This window comes from Leptonychotes weddellii, chromosome 9 (genome assembly GCF_054177405.1).
Source record: "Leptonychotes weddellii isolate Sample4059 chromosome 9, ASM5417740v2, whole genome shotgun sequence".
NCBI classification, from domain to species: domain Eukaryota; kingdom Metazoa; phylum Chordata; class Mammalia; order Carnivora; family Phocidae; genus Leptonychotes; species Leptonychotes weddellii.
The window spans coordinates 82,474,708-82,497,810 of NC_138377.1; the positions used below are offsets into that span (position 1 = coordinate 82,474,708).

Here is a 23,103-nt window from a genome sequence, read left to right on the forward strand (position 1 = left end):
CGCTCACCATAGCACATACCCTCCCCAATGTCTCTCACCCAGCCACCCCATCCCTCCCATCCCCCCACCACTCCAGCAACCTTCAGTTTGTTTCCTGAGATTAAGAATTCCTCATATCAATGAGGTCATATGATACATGTCTTTCTCTGATTGATTTATTTCGCTCAGCATAATACACAAAGACCTTTTATATTTTCAATTATTTATCCTTTCTGGAGATTTTGTTCCTTTATGCAGGTTCCATTTGTTGTCATTTTCCTTCAGCCTAAGAACTTTTAGCATTTCCTTAGCAAAAGTCTGAGGTGATGTAGGAAAGATGTTAGGGTTTGAAGCTGATGGCCAAGAAAGAATTACTGAGACATCTTTGGTGCAAAAAGGTGGTTTTATTAAAGCATGGGGACAGGACCCATGGGCAGAAAGAGCTGCACTGGGGTCATGAAGAGTGGTGTATTATATACTTTCAAGTTGGGAGGGGGGTTAGGGATAGGGGAAGTCTCTAAGGAATTTGGAAGCAAGGTTTCTAAGACCTTGAAGGGGCTACCTACTGTTAGGAAAAGGTCATTTATTACTGTCTAATAAAACCTTAGTCATGAGACCCTTCAGATATATATCGGTGGGCCATATGCTTTGGGGGGGGGGTGATTGCTAATGTCTGTCTTGGGGGGTTTAGAGATAAAGGACATTTCCAAAAGAATTTTTGTATGTTAAAGTAGGCTTACTGGATCCTGGGGTGGGGGTCGAGCTAGGATTGCCTTTTGCCCTTAGCAAAATGTCAACATCTGAGGCAGTTGAGTCCCTAGAGGAATGTCACTCTGCCTGTTTCAAGGACTCGTCAATGGTCTGTAGGTAGTAAGGAAATTTAATAATTTTTCTTCTGCCTTTGTTTCCCACATTAGGGAGACCAGTTCTTTTCACTTTTGTCTCTTTGAAAATGTCTTTATTTCATCTTCATTTTTGAATGAAGATCTTCATTTCATCTTCATTTCCCTAGGTACAAAATTCTGGGTTATTTCCCTTTGTTGGCACTTGAAGAGTGATGTTCTGTTGTCTCTGGCTTTCATCGTTTCTAGTGATAAATCAGCCATTACTCCTATTGTCCTCCCTAGTATATAGTTAACTCTCTTTTACCTGGTTGCTTTTAAGAGTTGCTCTCCCCCACCCCCATTTTCAACAGTTTGGCTATGATATACCTAGGTATGGGATTCTTTGTATATTTCCTGCTTGCAGTTCATTGAGTACTTGGGTCTGTGAGTTGGTGTCTTTTGTCAGTTATGGAAAATTTGTTTTGTTATTTATTTTTTAAAAAGATTTTATTTGTCAGAGAGAGTGTGCACGCACACAAGCAGGGGGAGCGGCAGGCAGAGGGAGAAGCAGGTTCTCCGCTGAGCAAGGAGCCCGATGTGGGACTTGATCCCAGGGCCCTGGGACCATGACCTGAGCCGAAGGTAGATGCTTAACCGACTGAGCCACCCAGCCGTCCTTGTTTTGTTTTTTAAAGATTTATTTATTTTAGAGAGAGAGAGAGAGAAATCAGAAGTGGAAATCCTGAACCTTTTGTTAAAATTATAAAACTTTAGAGCTGGAAGAGACCATAGAAGTCATGTAGTTTAGCTACATCATTTTCCTGATGAGGAACTGAGGCCTAGAAATGTGAACTGCTTTGATTATAAGCTAATTAAGCCATGGATCCTGGACTAGATGTGAGATCTCTTTAACTCTTTTTTTTTTTTTTTAAGATTTTATTTATTTATTTGAGAGAGAGAATGAGATAGAGCATGAGAGGGGGGAGGGTCAGAGGGAGAAGCAGACTCCCTGCTGAGCAGGGAGCCCGATGTGGGACTCTATCCCGGGACTCCAGGATCATGACCTGAGCCAAGGCAGTCGCTTAACCAACTGAGCCACCCAGGTGCCCACTGTTTTTTTTTTTTCCTTTTAATATGGTCTTAGTGAAATCAGAGAGGAATTTTTCAGTAGTGCCAAACTTCAGTGTGAATCTGATAGGAAACGTACACTTTTTTTTATATATTTTATTTATTTATTTGACAGAGAGAGCAAGAGAGGGGACACAAGCAGGGGGAGTGGGAGAGGGAGAAGCAGGCTTCCCGCGGAGCAGGGAGCCCGATGCGGGGCTCGACCCCAGGACTCTGGGATCATGACCTGAGCCAAAGGCAGACGCTTAACGACTGAGCCACCCAGGCGCCCCGGAAACTTACACTTTTTTATATTGTAAGCTTTGTTCAGCCTTGGAGAAAATGAGAAACAAAGGAAGAATATTTCAGGAAAGTTATCTGCTATTCTGATTCATTTTTTAAAAATTGGGTACTCTCCAATCAAGCATGTGGTTCTCCCTTTGATGAGAGTCCAGAAATATTTTGTATGGATGGCCTTGCATGTTGTGGCCTTCTTCATACCCTCACTAGGGTTAGCTGAAAAATGACAGCAGTTGTATTTGGTGTACAGTCTGGAAAGCTCTGGTGCTAAATGCCATAGAGCCTGCTAGGATGGACTGAAGAATAATCAGAATAATGTCAAGGTCTCACATATCTTCATGATACCTATTTGGTATCACATGGGCTAATAGGACTTTTTATAGAATCCTGCTTGTCTGCTAATATGCGACACTATTTCAGTGGCACAATCCCTTCTTACTACCTCAACAAAATAAAACAGGAGCTATAACAAAGTTGAAGTTTTCTTTTTTTTCTTCAGTCTGAGTGAGTTGAAATCATTGCTTTCTTCATGTATTGACAAACCTATGTATTTACCATAGGGTGAAGCTCCTGGGGGGAATTCCTGGAAAGGAAAGTACCGTAACTAGGAGTCATCACTGATGTTCCCCATGGTGGGTCAGAGTGTGATCATATTCTGAAAAAATTGAGGGTAGAGCTTGTCTTCTCCAAAATTTTCTACTGTCCAATAAAATATGCTGTTTACATTAATTCACTCAGTACAGTTTATAAAGTGCCTACTAAGTACCCAGGTACGATGCTCAGAAAATGTTAGTAAAGCAGCTGAGTTTCAAACCTTTTTGACTGAGCCGAAGGCAGAGCTTAACGACTGAGCCACCCAGGTGCCCCCAAACCTTTTATTTTTTTTAAAGATTTATTTATTTATTAGAGGGAGAGAATAGGGGAAGGGGTGGAGGGAGAGAAACTCAAGCAGACTCCATGCTGAATGTGGAGCCCAACATGGGGCTTATCCCATGACACTGAGATCATGACCTGAACTGAAATCAAGAGTCAGACACTCAACCAACTGAGCCACCCAGACGCCCCTCAAATCTTTTATTTTAAAACAGAGCAACATACAACAAAGGGGAGGGAGGGGAAAATGGTAAGGTGGTGCCCTGGGAAATGGTACCCTAGAAGAGTAGACGCATCTGAAGAATAGAGATTAGACTAGACTGGGGAAGGATGGCCTAAGACAAGGGAAGGAGAATAGTATTAGAAAAGAGAGGAGGAAGAAATGTTAGTGGATAGGGAGAAATCTACTGCAATGATCTAGGAGTTTGTGCTCCATGAGGTCAGGGTGATTTCTTTTTTTTTTTTTTAAACCTATTTTGACCCCTGCTATACCTTTATGCCCAAAACAACATCTGGCATATGGTAAAGACTCAATAAGGTTTTGTAGACTAAAAATGGATGGATGGCAGAACTGAAGCTGTTTTAGTTAAAGTGGTTCAAAACATTTTGGTTCTCTGCATCTGAGACCATGTCGGGATTGCATTTTCCTACTCCCTTGAAGCAGGTGTGATCATGTGATGTGGCTTGGTCAGTAAAATGTGAGCAGAAGTGAAATGTGTCATTTTTGGATGGAAGCTTTAGACCAGTGAGATATTCCCACTTCTTCATTTCTTCCAGCACATTGAGTGGCAATGGGCAGAGCTGGTAGTTACTTTGAGAACTTGGATGACAGCCATGTTGGACTTGTTGCATTAGCAAGACTTAAAACTTCTGTTGTAAGTCAGTGAGATGTTTGGGGTTATTTGTTAACTATACAATTTTCTAACCTATCCTGACTGCTACAGAAATTTATATTAATTTTCATCTGGTTGGAATCCTCATATGGCTAAAGATACTTGAAGGAGGAGGCTGCCCACGTGTCTCCTGTTATATATTTGTTCCAGTGTTTCCTTAACATGATTTAGGAGAGGAGTCTTAGAAACGAGGGCTCGGGCAGGAGAAAGATAGGAGAGGGGAATGAAGGGTTATTATAATTATTTTTAAATTTCCAGCCATAAATATATAGAGAGGATTGTGTTTAGTATATAGCAGTTTGAATCATATGTTCCCCAATCTGGGCATACCACCCTAATAAGTGCTTGGGAGCAAACCACCAGTGAAGTAAAAGACTTGTACTGGGCTTTCGTAGATGATAGACTGAGAATTGGAAGGGTCCTTAGAGATTTTTTGACCGATTTATCTGATCTGTGGAGTTCTTATATTCTAATATGGATGCCCTAGAAGAAATAGCAACTAGAGATGAGCATCAAAATAAACATGACTTTTTTTTTTGTAATGGCTTTTTAAATAGTCAAAGGCAAATGCAAGTCCCTATTATTAAAGTGTATTTAGGCAAAGGTTCAGACAATTTAAGAACAGAAGTTGGGAGTAGAAGAATTTTTTAAAAATTGGATACTTTGGGCGCCTGGGTGGCTCAGTTGGTTAAGCGACTGCCTTCGGCTCGGGTCGTGATCCTGGAGTCCCGGGATCGAGTCCCGCATCGGGCTCCCTGCTCGGCAGGGAGTCTGCTTCTCCCTCTGACCCTCCCCCCTCTCATGCTCTCTCTCTCTATCTCATTCTCTCTCTCAGATAAATAAATAAAATCTTTTAAAAAAAAATAAAAAAATAAAAATTGGATACTTTGTTAGAAGCCAAGTAATCCTCTGTCTTTGACTTCCTAAGTTTGCTCTATAGCACACACTGGTTACTGATAGCAGGCAAGGCCCGTTAGGCCTTGGTGTTTTAGTTTTAAGGTCCCCCCTCACCCTCCAAATGACAGATCATTCATTGACATTAGTTTACACCATGAGCCTCCTTGAGGTCCAGATCCTGAGAGGGATCTCTAACAACTCCAAGGGCTACCTTACATGAGCAAGGGCATTGTCAAGAATGCATCTGAACAAGCGGTTAAGCTGTAGCCTTTGGCCTTCTCTGCCCTAGAAACTTAGTAGCTTTTGATGAGAGCTTGAGATATCTTAGGGGAGGATGACTTTGCTATAACAATACCTCTCTGTGCCAGGGTTAAGAGATAGTCCTATGTGAATTTAAGTAGAGCTCAACCTTGCCCTTCTCTCCAAAAGCAACTGGATTTTGGCTGAGGAGATGTGAGGCTGGCTGGATTCCAGTTATCTCAAGTTACTCACTTGACCCTGGAGAAGAGCAAAATAGGCAAGAGCCATTGAGGAGGGGGGGTGGTGGAGAGCTGTCAGTGCATCTGATCAGGAGATGACCCATGTCAACATTTAACCTAAAAAGCAGCAGAGTGGAAGATGGAAGAGAAAACCAGATAAGTAACCTTTATGTTTAAGGCTCTCACCTCAAACTTGCTTTGCACATCCAGACTCCTTTTCTGATATGTGGCCAAGTTGTTTTTAGATAAGAAGGGAAGGAAAATCAGTTTCTATAGAATGGGGAGATGGGGCAGAGTGAAGTTATTCTACTGTCTTCTTTATTTTGCATTTTATAACTTTACTGAATATACTTAGGCTTGACTCAGAGGACCTATATTTCTCTTGGCTTGGGGGTAGGCTATGTGACAGAAAGCAGGTGGTGATTAGAGGAAGAAAGGAGTGCTTGAGGAGACCAGTGTGGCTAATGCAGTTTCAGGGAACTGCCTTATAAATGTAGGAAGCTGGTACCCAGAGTGGGCTACATAGAAAACTTTTACTTCCATTTTATGGTGGAAAGAAAGCCAGAGGGAAAGCATAAAGCCAGCTTTATTTTTTTAAGATTTATTTATTGAGAGAGCGTGCATGAGAGTGTGTGTGAGTGGGGGGGGGAGGGGCAGAGGGAGAAGGAAAGGGAATCTCAAGCAGACTCCCTGCTGAGCAGGAAGCCTGTCTCAGGGCTGGATCCCAGGACCCTGAGATCATGACCTGGGCCGAAATCAAGAGTCGGACACTTAATAACTGAGCCACCCAGGCACTCCAAGCCAACTTTATTCTTACAAATCATTCCCTACAATTCATTTTTTTTTCACGCAGTTGTTGTTAAAAGCAAAACATTGGCCCAGCTAATTAAAATTTAATTAAGGATCCCTCTCCAAGCAACACAGTATCAGCGCTGAGGTTGGTAGGAGTGGGTAACATTTGGAGGCAGAGAAATTGGATGCTGGGAAGGGTTATTTTAAGCTACTGTCTCATCTTAGTTTTCGTTTTCCTCCCTTGAAGTGTGTGGAAATGCAAAAGGAATATGGAACCCCAGATCTTTCCTTGAACTTGCCATTTTGAAGTTAAACGTGAAAGATGATAGAGAAAGTGATGTAAATGGGACATTTCTAGAGGTTGTTGATACGGATGGAGGGGTGCTCTTACCAGTAATCTATCTGCTGGTCCAGTTGAGTTGTAACTGCGTACTTTAGTCAGGCCAAAGAACTCCATGATTGGTATGGAAAATGAAGGTAGTTGGAGACCTCACGATTTGGTATCAGGGTGATAAGGAGGAAGCTGTCTTCATGGCCACTAAGCCTTTTTATGGTTTCCAGAGGCATACATTCTCATCTCCCTAATTAGGTCAAATGCCCCAGTGTGCAGGCTCTCATAGCATCCTGTACCATTCCTTAGTACCACTTGTCCCTTTTGCCTCCCCCCTTTTTCCTGTTGTTAGTTTATTATTGTTTATCTCCAACCATACTGTAAACCCCATGAGGGCAGGGCACAAGTCTGTTTTTACCTACCATTTTATCCCCAGTACCTAGTATATTGACAAATATCATTAGCAAATACTTGCTGAATGGGGCATGACTGAATTGGAAACATTTACTGGATCCACTTTATCATGCAGAAGTGTAACATTACCTTCAACTTACTGCTTAAGGTAGGCTTACTTTCCAAGCTCCTGGCTGAAAACATGCTCCAATAGCTTTTGGTCTAATAGTGATTGAAGGATTTTGAAGAACAGTGCAGAGCAGTGAGGCAGGTCACTGCGCAAGCACTGCTGTTGGTCTCTCGCACCCCCCTCCTCCAATTTTTTTATTGGTGTAATTCTCACCTAGAATTCTAGTTTTGGTGACTAATACCCCTTTCTTTCTTTAGAATGGTCTCATATTTCTGTAAAGTTTGTTCAAGTCTTTCAGTATAGTCATTATCTGAATCTATAATGAGGACTCTGCAGGTCTCAGCCTAGGCACAAGTTCCTGCCTTCCCCAAGATGAATTTCTACCTACTCTCTACCCCTGTTAAGTGCTGACCAGTCACTGAGATTTCTGAAAAGGCATTGTCATCCTTGTAGTTTTTGGTCTGTGATGCTTCTTGGTTTCACGAGAGCAGATGTGGGTGGAGGTCTTGAGTGGAGATCTCTCATTCTCATACCTCTCCAATAATCTGGCTGCAGGTCCTGTTACAGTGCTATTTTGCCAAATAATGGTGGTGTCGTTTTTAGCAAAGCTAAATTTTTTGTGAGTGACTGATTGCTCTACTAGTGAACTAGAAGCTTAAGAGAGTACTTAGAGATTTTACTGTTCTTATGTCAAGTCTGTAGAACTGACTTTAAAATGTACATTTATCAAAAACTTAAAAGTTGAGCTTTAAGGGATTGTCTTCAGAAGGGTAAGAATAAAAAAGAGAAAGTATGCATGCACGTGCGTGTTAGTATGAACAAACATTCTATTTCAGGTGGAGACTAGAAATGTAAAATTTTAGAAATACTGGAGCCTTTAAAAAATACTGTTTTTAAAAGGATATTTGGTAGGGAACTGGAAGTATCAAGATGTATACAAATAGAAAAAATTGGGAAGGGGAGACAGTATTAATTAAAGCCCTTTAAAAGTCTGAAATATTTTTTAATTCAAAAGTTTATTTGCAGACTTTAACTTTGAAATGTTTTATACAGACTGACAAGGTACAGAATTTTTAGGAGTCTGCTTGTTTTTTTTTTTCTTTCTGAGAAGCAGACAAAAAATTGCAAACAGAAGAAACTATCTCTGTTAGAGTAAAACAAAGAAAGCTGGTACGCTATTAATGTCCTTTACAACATTAAGCAGATACAAGAAGTGCTCATATTTATTAAAAGAACTCAGCGATAGTAAATATCAATTTTTATTAAATAAAGCTGTTGGCTGGGGCACCTGGTGGCTCAATTGGTTAAGTGTCCGACTCTTGATTTCAGCTCCAGTCATGATCTCAGGGTCGTGAGATTTAGCCCCACGTCGTACTTCAGTCTCCATGCTCGGCAGGGGAGTCTGCTTGGGGTTCTCTCCTGCCTCTCCCCGCTATCTCTTGTGCGGCCCTGCATGCGCACTTTCTCTCTCATAAATCTTTTTAAAAAGCCTTTGCCTTAAGGATCATTTATCTACTTAGTCTCTGAGTTATCACTATCATCAGTTTCTCTTTCACACAGTTGTAATGTTTATGGATTTCTTGAAGTTGAAGATTTGCTCAGATTGTGGCAAGTAGCTCTTACCTTGTATTTTTCAGATTCTTTTATTTCCACATGTGACTTATATGGGAATATGTAGAAGGAAGGAAATAAAGGCAGATTCCCTGTTGTATAAAAGCTTCACCCTTGTCAAACAGCTGATTTGTTTGAGAGTCCTAGCAGTTATCTTAAGCCACATAAGTCGTCACATAATTCAATTTCAGAATGGGCTGCTTTATTTCATGTATTGATACAGTTTCTCATTGCCTTTAAATGATTAGCCCTTTGAATAAATGAATATCGCACCTGTCCCACTTATAATTTCTTCAGACCCAATCAGAAAATAACACTGTATATACACCTATGCCAGCTTTTAGATAAAAAAGCAGCAACAGGAAGCCTTTCCATTTAAGGTTTAGGCTGTATTACTTGCTTATAGGCATGTACACTTAAATGAGCTACGCATTGGCCACCTAGTTGTTTCTTAGACATGGGACACATACTCACCCTCTGGCTTTCAGGTGCTAGCCCCTGCCTGCAGCAGTTACTCCCACATAGCACCCCTAAGGCCCGCGCACTTCAGAGCTTTGCTCCCAGTACCACCTTACTAGAGGCATTCCCTAACCACTCTCCCTGGCCTCTTTCTCTCTTTTTTTTTTTTTGGCCTCTTTCTCTTTTATTTTTTTACATCACTTAGACAGCAAGAGAGGGAACACAAGCAGGGGGAGTGGGAGAGGAAGAAGCAGGCCTCCCGTGGAGCAGGGAGCCCGATGCGGGGCTCGATCCCAGGACTCTGGGATCATGACCTGAGCCGAAGGCAGATGCTTAACGACTGAGCCACCCAGACGCCCCCAGCTCTATAAGATTCTAATAATTTGTCATACTTCCAAAAAAATTTTTTTTTAAAGAAATAACACATTAAAGATGTAGTTGGAGCATACTGTGTAATCCCACCCTCATGGTAATCACTTCCCTTGTTCCAGAGTAATGATTATCATGAATTTGGTACTTAACAGCCATATGTTTTTAATACTTTTGCCATATATATATATATACACTCACACACACACACACACACACACACTCAAAGTAACATTGTACATGCTTATAAACCTGAAGTGAGTGGTTTCAGCATGTACATTTCTATCTGCAATTTGCTTTTTAAATTTAGTGTATGGGGATTTGAACTATCTCTGTTCATTGTACTATTATATAATAGTCCACTATGTGAATATAATTCATTTATTCTCAAATTGTTGAAAGTTTAGGCTGTTTTTAATATTTTGCCATTACAAAAAAAAGGTGGGCATTTGTATGTTCATTTGCAAGTATTTCTCTAGGGAGTGTTTTTTGAAGAAAAATAGCCAAGTCATAGGTATGCTACTTATTTATGTATTTATTCTAAATTGCTCTTTGACATTCTTTTACTAATTTAAACTCACCAGTATTGTATGAAAGCTCTTCTTTTTCCACATTCCTCCTCAGGCTTGAAAGTAACAGACTCTTAGAAATCTTTTTCTAATCTGAAATGTTATCTTGAGGTAGTTTGATTTTTCTGATTATCAGGGAAGCTAGACACCTTTTCATTGGTTTATTCACTGTTCGAGTTCACGCTTCTGTAAATTGAAGAGCATTCTCTGCAGATTTCTTATTTGTACTGATTTTTGGTCATTGAATGTTTATTGGCGTAGTTAATAAGTAAACATGTTCTTTAATGAACTAACACATTACAGGCTTATATATTTTTTAAGAGAAATGGTACTAATGTACTCCTCAAAAATTTCTAAAGAGTTCTGTAAAAATACTGTAAACCTTCCTTCCTTTGCTCATTGGCATTTAAGAAATGATACAACCCAATGACCATAAATTTTATAAAGAATCTAATGTGGTGGGATCTAGAGTCTGAGCCCAGTACATGTGAATTGCTTACAGCATAGATAGCTACTTTTGATTGAGGGTCGTCTTTCCACTTAGTATAGTGTAATATAGTGTAAATAAATAAGTTCAGTGTACCAGTAGTTGTTTATAGCTAGATGCCCAATTCATGTCATTTTACAAAGTTGAAAAGAAGAGTATTTAGTATTTCCTGCGGTGGTGACTCTTTTCCCTTTTTTTCATCCTCCAGGTTTTATCAGAGTAAGATGGACGGTAGCTTTGATTGTGATTGTGGTGAGCTGGAGCCACCTGATCACTAACAAAAGACATCTTCTGTTAACCAACAGCCACCAGGGCTTCCTGTTGAAATATACAGCAACAAAGGAAGAAAAGAGGCAAAACGGAAATAGTGCTTACTAGCACCTTAGAATGATGCTGCTCAGGACCAGTCCAACACTGAATGTATCTGCACTGTGAGGAGAATGTTCATAGAAGCCTGTCGTGTGCATATTTATTCACATTTTTGTTAAATGTTAAATCGTTTAGCACAGTAAATCTGAGTGCATAGTATGTCATTTCATTCCGTTTGAGTTTCTTGAGTGTTTTCTTTAAATGTCTGCAGAGTTGCTGCCCCTTTCTTGAACTATGAGTACTGCAATCTTTTTAATTCTTAATATGAGTAGAGCTTTTTGAGCTTTAAATCTAAGGGGAACTCAACGGGCCTGGTTGGCATATGCAATGAACATCAAGAAATCATCTTGCTGTGGAAGCAAAATTATTTTTCTTTTCCTTTTTTGAAAGATCTTTCCTTTTGATGTCAGTTTTCTTCCTTGTTTACACAAGTTCAACAATTCGAAAGGAAAAGGCAATAGTAAAGGTTTCAAAATGGCAGAGAAATTTGAAAGTCTCATGAACATTCATGGTTTTGATCTGGGCTCTAGGTATATGGACTTAAAACCATTGGGTTGTGGAGGCAATGGCTTGGTTTTTTCTGCTGTAGACAATGACTGTGACAAAAGAGTAGCCATCAAGAAAATTGTCCTTACTGATCCCCAGAGTGTCAAACATGCTCTACGTGAAATCAAAATTATTAGAAGACTTGACCATGATAACATTGTGAAAGTGTTTGAAATTCTTGGTCCTAGTGGAAGCCAGTTAACAGACGATGTGGGCTCTCTTACCGAACTGAACAGTGTCTACATTGTTCAGGAGTACATGGAGACAGACTTGGCTAATGTGCTGGAGCAGGGCCCTTTACTGGAAGAGCATGCCAGGCTTTTCATGTATCAGCTGCTACGTGGGCTCAAATATATTCACTCTGCAAACGTACTGCACAGAGATCTCAAACCAGCTAATCTTTTCATTAATACTGAAGACTTGGTGCTGAAGATAGGTGACTTTGGTCTTGCACGGATCATGGATCCCCATTATTCCCATAAGGTATGTGGAAAGCTAGCTGAGACAGATCTTTAAACTCATGGACATGATCAGGAAAGGTACTTGTATCTTCTTAGTATATTGTGACAGATTTTTTCCATTAATTGTGGTAAACTTTGCATAGTATATTTTTTTCTGATACAGATCTACTTTCATTCAGAATCTCCATTTTTTTTTTTTAAGATTTTATTTATTTGACAAAGAGACACAGCGAGAGAGGGAACACAAGCAGGGGGGAGTGGGAGAGAGGAAGAAGAAGACTCCCCGCTGATCAGGGAGCCCAGTGCGGGGCTTGATCCCAGTACCCTGGGATCATGACCTGAGCCGAAGGCAGACGCTTAATGACTGAGCCACCCAGGCACCCCTAGAATCTCCATATGTTTATAAAAGGAAGTTGGATTGCGATCCTAATTACATACAAATTCCTAAAAGTGTATGGTTATTTATTATAACTAAAACTCTCCCTTATTTAGAAGTGGGATATATTCTTATGTGTTTAGGGCAGAATTGTGGTCCTATCTGAAGGTAAGAGGGGCTTCTATTTCAACTTTTAGATCTTTTGTCCCTTTGAGTCTCTGTTACTCTGTTAGGCCTTGTTTAGGTAAATTTAATTTTGTTCAGTATCTAAATTTGCCTAAAGATAAAATGGCAGTAAAAATAGCTAAAAGGATTCATAGTAACTGTAGCTTAGGTAATAATTTGACTTCATAGAAGAAGTTAATATTTTCTTAGCTGAACTTTGGTCTTTTAGTTTTCAAATGAAACTGTGGGACCCTGATGTTTAAATATTAAAGTAGAGCTCCTTTTGTTATAAAGAACCTCTAGGAACTCCCTGCTTGCTTGGCTTCCCGTAGCACATGTCTAAACAAACAAGCAAATCTTTTCATTCACATATATCATCTCACATTAAGTATGACTTAATTTTTTAAAAACTTGAATGTAGAACTTTAGTATTGAAATGAAATGGATGCCCACCACATCTTTTTTATGGGTAACAGTGAAGTATTGTGGATAGAACACTGAACTAAGAGTTAGAACTATCTAAAATTGAGTTCCTTTCTACATCCCACTTAAGCTGTATGACCTTAAGCAGATTCCTTAATCTATGAGTGTTACTGCCCCTCTAAAATGGAGTTAATATCTACCTTCATAATTTTTCAGGGTTGTTTTAAGGATGAAGTAAGGTCGGGGCGCCTGGGTGGCTCAGATGGTTAAGCGTCTGCCTTCAGCTCAGGTCATGATCCCAGGGTCCTGGGATTGAGCCCCGCATTGGGCTCCCTGCTCAGCGGGGAGCCTGCTTCTCCCTCTCCCACTCCCCCTGCTTGTGTTCCCTCACTCGCTGTGTCTCTCTCTCTCTCTCTCTCTCTCTGTCAAATAAATAAATAAATAAAATCTTTAAAAAAAAAAAAAGGATGAAGTAAGGTCATATATGTATATGTTTTTGTTAAATGCTTTATAAATGTAAAGTAGTAGAATTGATTAGGAATGGAATACATAGTAGAGCCAGGTCCCCTGGGTTTGGCATTGGTTTATAAGTAGCACCCCAGGTGCTCTTCTTTACCTGTCCCTCATTGATGTAAAGCATCCCTGCTCCTTAAGTAAGGCTTGAAGTGAAAAATAGCTCCTCTTCTGAAACATGTTTTGAATGTGTGACAGAATCAGCACTAAATTCTCACGGTATATTTTGGTCAGCAGACTTTATGTGAACATCATCTTATAGATGATATATCCCAGGGGGAGTTTAACCTCCATTAAGCCTGAAAAGTACAAGAGCCTTGAATATAGATATAGAAATCAACAGTATTGTTTTAGGATTTCACGTTACTTTTTTTTTTTTTTTTAAAGATCAGCTATTCTTTAATGAATCAAGTTTTATGTACTGTTCTTTAGCTAAAGTAAAAAATTAAAGTATGTTTTTCTTTCTTTTTCAGGGTCATCTTTCTGAAGGATTGGTTACTAAATGGTACAGGTCTCCACGTCTTTTACTTTCTCCTAATAATTATACTAAAGCCATTGATATGTGGGCTGCAGGCTGCATCTTTGCTGAAATGCTGACTGGTAAAACCCTCTTTGCAGGTTAGAAATTTTAAAATATATGGAAAAAAATTACTTCAAAGAAATAATTTTGCATGTATCTGTGAAGCAAGATGTATATAAGATTTAACACAATTTGTTGTAGTCTGCGATATTAAAATGAAAAGATAAAGTGTTCTTAATATTTAAAAATTTTTAAAAATGTATTAATATATTCACTGAATTGTTCACTCAACAAATTTAGTCAGAATTCTAGTGTTCTTTTGTATTTATCTTATTTCTTAAATATAATTTTGTATTTTGTAGATTCACACTGCTTGTTGGTAATCTGTGTTAAATGATACCTGAGTTGCATAATGCGGTCAGTGTTTGTCACTCCTAGTGAAAATTTTTAGCTGTCATTGAAAATGCAGTAATTCTTTGTCCCCTATCATCCTTGTTGCCTGAACTGCTGTATTCTGTTGCTTGACTGCTGTGATCTTTCAGAAATAACCAAACTAGTAATTTTTTTTGCTGAGTTTGGTGCTATGAGGGAGTCCACAGAGGTGTGAGAGAGAGAATTTAATCAAGATGGGAAGGGATGAATAACCCATGAAAAGCATCAGGTGTTGTAAAGCAAAGTATGAGTTTGTATAAAATTATTTAGTACAGATTATAAGAGCTACAAACTTTGAGTCTTCATCAGTGATGTCTGGAACAAATGGCATAAAGAAGTCAAAAGATTTTTCACTACATAGGAATAGTGAAGAATTTTGGTGGGAGGAAGAGAGAGAAAAAAATGGTATTATATAAATGAGGGTATGAGCCTGAATCAGTGAGAAAAGTTGGATGAAAGAAATCATGTATGTGCATAAATTAGTGAGAAAAGTTGGATGAAAGCAAGGTGTCAAATAATGAACACATTTATGACTAGTTAAAATAGGGCCAGAATACTTAGAAAGTAGGCAGAGGAATTTCCATTTGGAAAAGGAGGAAATAGTAGAGTACTGAGATTTTTTAGTTAAGAGAAGTGACATGATGGTAATTTAGGTCTTTTTCTCTCTTTTGACATTACTGTTTTTCTCTCTAACCAATCTTAGAGTGGCCCTCCCACCACTTCCAGATTGTGCTAAGAGCAGAAGAAAGGGAATGGAGCAGGGTCTGCTTACAAAAGAAGGATTAATAAAAGAAAGATAGGGGTGCATAGGAGAGCATTATTGAAGAAAGAAAGGATGGTATGCATAAATGTCCTTAAATTTTTTTTTTTTTTTAAGATTTTATTTATTTGACAGACAGCGAGAGAGGGAACATAAGCAGGGGGAGTGGGAGAGGGAGAAGCAGGCTCTCTGCTGAGCAGGGACCCTGGGATCATGACCTGAGTCGAAGGCAGACGCCTAACTAACGACTGAGCCACCCAGGCGTCCCGCCCTTTGCTGATACTTCTTGCACCACTCAGCTTACATAACGTTAACCAATCTTTTGTAATTTTCCCCTTAAATTTATCTGAAATTTCTTCTGTGATGTGTGATTAGTGATTGAATTTCAATTTAGCAGACTTTGAGAAAATACCAGTGATTCCTGGAAACTAAATGGTTAAGTGGATTGAATATTTTTCCTAGGAACAGTACTATAATTAGAGGTTATATTCCTGATATTCAGGTACCTTCCAACATATGTAAAATAATTATTGTATTACTTGTTGCTTCATGACCAACTACATCAAAACACCGTGGCTTAAACAATTTATTATCTCGAAGTTTGTATGGGTCAGGAATTGGGAGGTGACTTAGCTAGGTGGTTCTAGCTCAGATTTGCTTAGTCAAGATGTTGGTTGGGGCTACACTCATCTGAAGGCTTTACTGGGGCAGGAAGATCACTTCTAGATAGATTTTTTTTTTTAAGGTTTTATTTATTTATTTGACAGAGGGAGCGAGCAAGCACAAGCAGGGGCAGGGGGAGAAGTAGGCTCCCCATCAAGCAGGGGGCCTGATGCGGGGCTCAATCCCAGAACCCTGAGATCATGACCTGAGCTAAAAGCAGATGCTTAACTGCCTGAGCCACCCAGGCACCTTCCCCTCACCCCCTTTTTTTCATTTCTAGATAGCTTAACTCACATGACTCTTAGCAGGAGGCCTCAGTTTATCACCATGCAGGCTTCTCTATAGGATTGCGTGAGTGTCTTCATGATATTGTAGCTGGCTTCCCCCATAATGCTCTCCAAAAGAGAGCAAGGAGAAAGCTTTTGTATCTTTTAAAAAAAAAAAGTCCTATCAATATATAACATGCCAGACAGTTCACCCATTTAAAGTGTACAGTTGAGTATTTTTTAGTATATTCACAGGATTGTATAACCATCTAATTTTAGAACATTTTTGTCGTCTCCCCCGCCCGAGAAGTTGCCCTGTAACCATTAGCAGTCACTTCCCATTTCTCCCTTCTAGCTCCTGGCAACCACTAATCTCCTTTATGTCTCTATAGATTTGCCTGTTCTGGACATTTCATATAAATAAATCATATAACTTGCCTTATGACTGGCATCTTTCACTTAGCATATTTTGGAGATTCATCCATGTTATAACATGTATCAATTCGTCATCTTTTTATGGCCAAATAATTCCACTCTGTGCCTATGTTATACTTTGTTTATCCATTCATCAGTTTATGGAAATTTGGGTTTTTTGTTCTTTTTGGTTATTATTAATGATGCTACTATCTACATTAGTGTATAGTTTTTGCGTGGATGTATGTTTTCCATTCTGTTGGGTGTATATACACTTAAGAGTGGAATTACTGTGTCATATAACTCTGTTTAACTTTTTGAAGAAATGCCAGACCATTTTCCAAAGTAGTCGTAACACTTTACATTCCCACCAGCACTGTATGAGGGTTCCAATTTCTCTACATTCTCACCAACAATTATTTAAAGTGTAGTCTATCTTATAGTTGTCTTTTTTTTTTTTTAAAGATTTTATTTATTCATTTGACAGAGATAGACACAGTGAGAGAGGGAACACAAGCAGGGGGAGTGGGAGGAGGGAGAAGCAGGCCTCCCGCAGAGCGAGGAGCCCGATGCGGGGCTCGATCCCAGGACTCTGAGATCATGACCTGAGCTGAAGGCAGATGCTTAATGATTGAGCCACCCAGGCGCCCCTTATAGTTGTCTTTTTAAATATGAAGTAGTATCTCATTGTGGTTTTGATTTGCATTTCCCTGATGACTAATAATGTTGAGCATTGGCAATTTGTCTGTCTTTTTTGGAGAAATATTCAGATCCATTGCCTATTTTTATTTTTATTTTCCATTGCCTATTTTTAAATTGGGTTGTTTGTATTTTATAATTGAGATAATAAGAGTTCATTACATATTATGGATACAAATCACTTATCAGATACATGATTTGAATGTATTTTCTCCCATTCTGTGGGTTATCTTTTCACTTTGTTGGTGTCTTTTGAATCACAAAAGGTTTTAATTCTGATGAAGTCCAATTTATCTATTTTTTTTCTTTTGTCACTTATGCTTTTGATGTCATACCTATAAAATTATTGCCTGACCCCTAAGAACTTTATAGTTTTAGCTTTTAAATTAGGTCTGTGATCCATTTTGAGCTATTTTTGTGTGTGAGTTAGGGCTCCAACTTTATTCTTTTGCATGTGGATATCCAGTTATCCCAGCACCATTTGTTGAGAAGATTATTCTTTATCCACTGGATTGTTTTGAACTTTGCAAATGCAAAGGTACCTTTTTGTGACCTAGGCTCAAAAGTGACACAGTCATTTCAGTTTTTATACATTAGAAGTGAGTCATCTAAATACACCTCACATTCAAGGGGAGGGGAATTGGATTCCACTTTTTGAAACGAAGAGGACCAAAGAATTTGTGGACTTTTTTTTTTTTTTTTAAGTAGGGTCCACACCCAACTTGGGACTTGAACTCATGACCCTGAGATCAGGAGTCACATGCTGTACCAACTGAGCCAGCCAGGCACCCCACATTTATTTTATTTTTATTTATTTAAGGAGGTTCCATGCCCAGCGCCTGACATGGGGCTTGAACTCATGATCCCGAGATCAAGATTCACATGCTCTACTGGTTGAGCCAGCCAGGCACCCAAATTTGTGGACATTTTTTTTAAAGATTTTATTTATTTATTTGAAAGAGAACACAAGCCAGAGGGGAGAGGCAGAGGCAGAGGGAGAAGTAGGCTCCCCGCAGAGCAAGGAGCCTGAAGCGGGACTCGATCCCAGGACCGTGGGATCATGACCTGAGCGAAAGGCAGACACTTAATCGACTGAACCACCCAGGCATCCCTGTGGACATATTTTAATGCTACCACAATAATGAATATTTTATCAGGAAAACTAAATTGTTTAAAATTGTTAGATCATCGGGTCATTTATTATGGGGTCATCTGAAGTGGGGTCAAAACTTTACTGCTATATTAATTATACAAAGGTACTTAATGTATTTTTAAATGTTCATTCAGCATATTCAGAATTGTTCAAGTACAGCAATAAAAATAATTGGATTGAGAAACACATTTAAATAACATGATTTTGATCTTAGACCCATGTAAACTTTAAACAGTTAATGGGAATTGTTTATGAAATGATTGGAAAGATCCAGTTTTAGTTCCCTTCTGCTTTATTGGTAAATTTGTGAACCAAAAGCAGCATGAGGGGGGCGCCTGGGTGGCTCAGTCATTAAGCGTCTGCCTTTGGCTCAGGTCATGATCCCAGGGTTCTGGGATTGAGACCCACATCGGGCTCCCTGCTTAATGGGAAGCCTGCTTCTCCCTCTCCCACTCCCCCTGTTTGTGTTCCCTCTCTCGCTGTGTCTCTCTCTCTCTGTCAAATAAATAAATAAATACATAAATACATAAATAAATAAAATCTAAAAAAAAAAAAAAACCAGCATGAGGAAGATCCTCTATGTTAGGTATAGGTTCCAAAAGAACAGAGCAATAAAAGGCACGGACTAAGATGTCTAATAGCATCTCAAATTTAGCTTATCCAAAACTGAACTCCTGATATTTCTCCCTCATATTTTCTTTTTCTGCTGTCTTCCTCATCTTGGTAAACCAGATCCACTTTTTAGTTGCTGAGGCAAAAATCTTGGCTTCATCCTACACTTCTGTCGGTACAGATTCTATGGGCTCTTCCTTTGAAATATATTCAGAATCTAACTGCTTGTTATTATCTCTGTCACTACCCGCCTCCCCACAGTTCAGTCAACCATTATGTTTTTCCTGGTCTAATGCAGGATTTAACTGCCTTTTCTGCTTTAATATTTGCTGTCTGTAGCCTAGTTACCACATAGCAGCCATAGGAGTTCTCTGAAAATATAAATCAGAACATGCCATTTTTCTGCTTGAAACTCTGTAATGTCTCCCTATCAAATTCAGGTTAAAGCAAACCCTTTGTGTTCTGGTACCATCTCATCTTCTAATACTTGCTCCCCCCTCCCCCACCCGCCCAGCCACTCTGTTTCAGCTACACTTAACCTAATTGCTGTTTCTTAGACACACCAAGCCCACTCTTCTCTGAGCCTTTGCGCCTTTTCCCATCTTCCTGGAACTCCCTTCCTCCATATGAATGCATGGTGTGTTCCCCAACTTCCTCAGTTTTCAGCTTCTCACTGAGGCCTTGGTCATCCAGTATTACTTAGCAGTCCTACCCATAAAGTGCTCTTTGTTTTCCCTGCTTACTCTATTTTTCTTCATAGCATTTATCACCATTTGACATAAATTTTGACAGAGTTATTGTCTGTCTTCTTCCACTAGATTGTAAGCTCCATGAAGGCAGGGACTTGGTCTCTTTTGCTTCACAGTTGTATTTTAAAGTGCCTTGCTCATAGTAGGTACTCAAGAAAAATTTAGTGGTTGAATGAATTCTAGAAATCCATGGAAAAGCAAACTGAATTTTTAGTCAGCGTTTAGCTTAAAGTTCCCCCTATTATTTCTTTAATAGTTGTCCTGAAATGCTACCTGAGCCTAACCCATAACTATAAAACTTTTTGTAGTATGAATCTAGTCCAACCCTCCATTTTACTGATGATGAAATGAAGTCATTACCATGCTAAGTATTCCCAAAGGTATAGTCAGTTAATTAGTAGTATAGCCAAGACTAGAATCCATGTCCCTTGAATCTCAATTCGTTTTTTTCACTACTTTGTGATACCTTAAGATGAGGCTAAACTTAAAGGGTCAGTTTCTTATGGAAACAAAGCAGCCAAAAGTAAATATGTCCGGCAGCACACACAGATACACTTTTTCAGTAGATTGATGATATTCAAAGCAAAGAAACCTGCTGGTTAAGAATTCAGTTAGGGTGCCTGGGTGGCTCAGATGGTTAAGTGTCTGCCTTGGGCTCAGGTCATGATCCCAGGGTCCTGGGATCGAGTCCCACATCGGGCTCCCTGCTTCTTGGGAGCCTGCTTCTCCCTCTGCCTCTGTCTCTCTCTCTCTCTCTCTGTGTCTCTCATGAATAAATAAAAATTAAAAAAAAAAAATTCAGTTAATCATTTTCCTCCCAGTGATCATTACAGTATTTAGGTTAGTTTCCTATAGCTTTAGAATGTCTGTTGCCAAATAAGTAAACGTTGAGGAATGTGTTTATTCATATTGTATTTGATGTTTATTTAATCTCAGGTGCACATGAACTTGAACAGATGCAGCTGATTTTAGAATCTATTCCTGTTGTACATGAGGAAGATCGTCAGGAGCTTCTCAGCGTAATTCCAGTTTACATTAGAAATGACATGACTGAGCCACACAAACCTTTAACTCAGCTGCTTCCAGGAATTAGTCGAGAAGGTATTGTTACTCAAGAGTAACCATCATGTAATGGGGTGGGTGGGTGTGTGTGTGTGTGTGTGTGTGTGTGCACGCACACAAGCAGGATCTGTGTATCCCAAATAGTCTTTAGACACTATACCTTATCTAAAACTTCAACTCTCTCCCTTTTTTGGTCTGGCTCTTAGGCTGGGATCTGTTTCTTTGTTACTCTGAATGATTTTTCAGGTTCCATTAAGTGTATCCCTCTCCTGGTTCTAACTCCATCTACTTTTTCAGCTTACACCACTGATATTTTCTACCATAGGCGAGCATCTAGAGTAACTGTCCCTCACTAAGCTAAAATGGAGTTTTGTGAGGGTTATATGATAAGTAAGTCTGGATATGAATGTGAATGTGATTGAGATATGAAAGAGTAAATTGAGCTGGGGAAAGCAAAGACTTCAGGGCCAGGAAGAGATGGAAGAAAGAGCAAAACTCTGAGCAAACACATTACATAAGAGTTTGCAGATTCCTGTTAGGAATATTAGGTGCTAAATGTGAGAGTTTGTGCAAGCTTGAAAGGAATAGAAACTTAGAATCAAAACTTTTTTGATCGCTAAAACAAATAATTTCATGTCTCAGAGTGATGTCATTAGGATTTGTTGCTATAAGTAATATACAAAACTTTAACTCTTGTAGTAGTTACCTGTAATAAGATAATTTATTTTTTTTAAGATTTTAAGTAATCTCTGTACCCAGTGTGGGACTTGAACATATGTGAAACCCTGAGATCAGGAATTGCATGCTCTACCAACTGAGCCAGCCAGGCACCCCAGGATAACATTTTTTTTTTTTTAATTTTATTTATTTATTCATGAGAGAGAGAGAGGCAGAGGGAGAAACAGACTCCCAAGGAGCAGAGAGCCCGATGCGGGACTCGATCCCAGGACCCTGGGATCATGACCTGAGCTGAAGGCAGACGCTTAACCATCTGAGCCACCCAGGCGCCCGAGGATAACTTTTTTTTTTTTTTTAAAGATTTTATTTTTATTATTTATTTGACAGAGAGACACAGTGAGAGAGGGAACACAGCAGGGGGAGTGGGAGAGGGAGAAGCAGGCTCCCTGCAGAACAGGGAGCCCGATGTGGGACTCGATCCCAGGACCCTGGGATCATGACCTGAGCCGAAGGCAGTCGCTTAACCGACTGAGCCACCCAGGCGCCCGAAGATAACATTTTTTTAAGGAAGAGAGTTAGACATGGGAAACATCTTTCTTAAAAGTTGATTGTGTCTTACATCTTTAGGAATTATATTAAGACGCATCAGTGTCAGGATTGTATAGTTCTTTATGAATCAATAGGTTAGGAATATATAGTTTTCTAAACATCTTAAGGTTTGTCTGAATTATATATCCATTATTCATAACGCCCACTCTGATCATCTGTGGTTCAGGTTATTGTGTATCAAAGTGTTTTAAAATTGCAAGTGTTTGGGGGTGCCTGGGTGGCTTAGTCGGTTAAGTGTCTGACTCTTGATCTCACTTCAGGTCTTGATCTCAGGGTTGGTCAAGCCCCCACGTTAGGCTCCATGGGCGTGGAGCCTACTTAAAAATAACTAAATAAAGTAGCAAGTGTTCTGAGAAATAGGCACTGGATGGCAAAATCATAATGACATTTTTTGTTTTCCTCAAATGTGTTTAAAACTCCTATAGTAAATGCCTAAGTAAAAAGGAAGCAGCTGTATTTAATTTCAGCAGGTTTTGCAGGCTTCCTTTTCAGTAGCTCTACATTCCTAACTGGCCTTCAAGTCTGTCTTCACAATCAGCTTCCAGTGCTGGTTATCTTTCTCCTGACCTTAGAGCCACTGTCATGACATCCTTGTTCATAACTGAACAGTAGTCACATAGCATTTGACTCTGCCTCCGAATCCTCTTTGGGAGCTCTTTAAAAATGCAGGCTGTTGGGTCAGAATTCAGAAGTGGTGTGGGGAGCAGAGCATGTGTCTTATTTTTTTAGATTTATTTATTTATTTGAGAGAGAGGGAGAGTGCGAGTGTGCGCACACGTGAGCAGGGGGGAGGGGCAGAGGGAGAGGGAGAAGCAGACTCTCTTGCTGAGCGTGGAGCCTGACGCACGGGGCTTGATCCCATGACCCCGAGATCATGACCTGAGCCAAAATCAAGAGTCAGATGCTCAAACTGACTAAGCCAACCAGGCACCCCACCTGTGTATTTTTAAAACCCTCTACAGGTGTGGCCCTGCTCAGCCAGGTTGAGGGACAGGAATAACCTTGATTGCCTCTGGAGTCATTGTTGCTGTTGCTGTGTTTAATCAAAAGAGGCTAACTAGTAATGTAGGACATTGCTGTTGAAGCATTTGCAGTCTAGCCAAATTTGAATCTTCTTTTTCCCTACCCTAACTTTAGGGT

At 39.6% G+C, this 23,103-nt stretch overlaps 1 protein-coding gene across 3 annotated transcripts in view; it reads left to right on the forward strand.

Moving 5' to 3' along the window:
- MAPK6 (mitogen-activated protein kinase 6) overlaps positions 1-23,103 on the forward strand; it is a 39,306-nt gene that overhangs the window by 9,500 nt on the left and 6,703 nt on the right. For all 3 annotated transcript variants that reach the window (XM_081831088.1, XM_081831089.1, XM_081831090.1), the window contains exons 2-4: positions 10,702-11,891; positions 13,820-13,964; positions 20,551-20,715. In XM_081831088.1, the coding sequence (XP_081687214.1) occupies positions 11,337-11,891; positions 13,820-13,964; positions 20,551-20,715 (865 nt within the window). In that variant the 5' untranslated portion in view covers positions 10,702-11,336. The remainder of the gene's footprint in view (positions 1-10,701; positions 11,892-13,819; positions 13,965-20,550; positions 20,716-23,103) is intronic.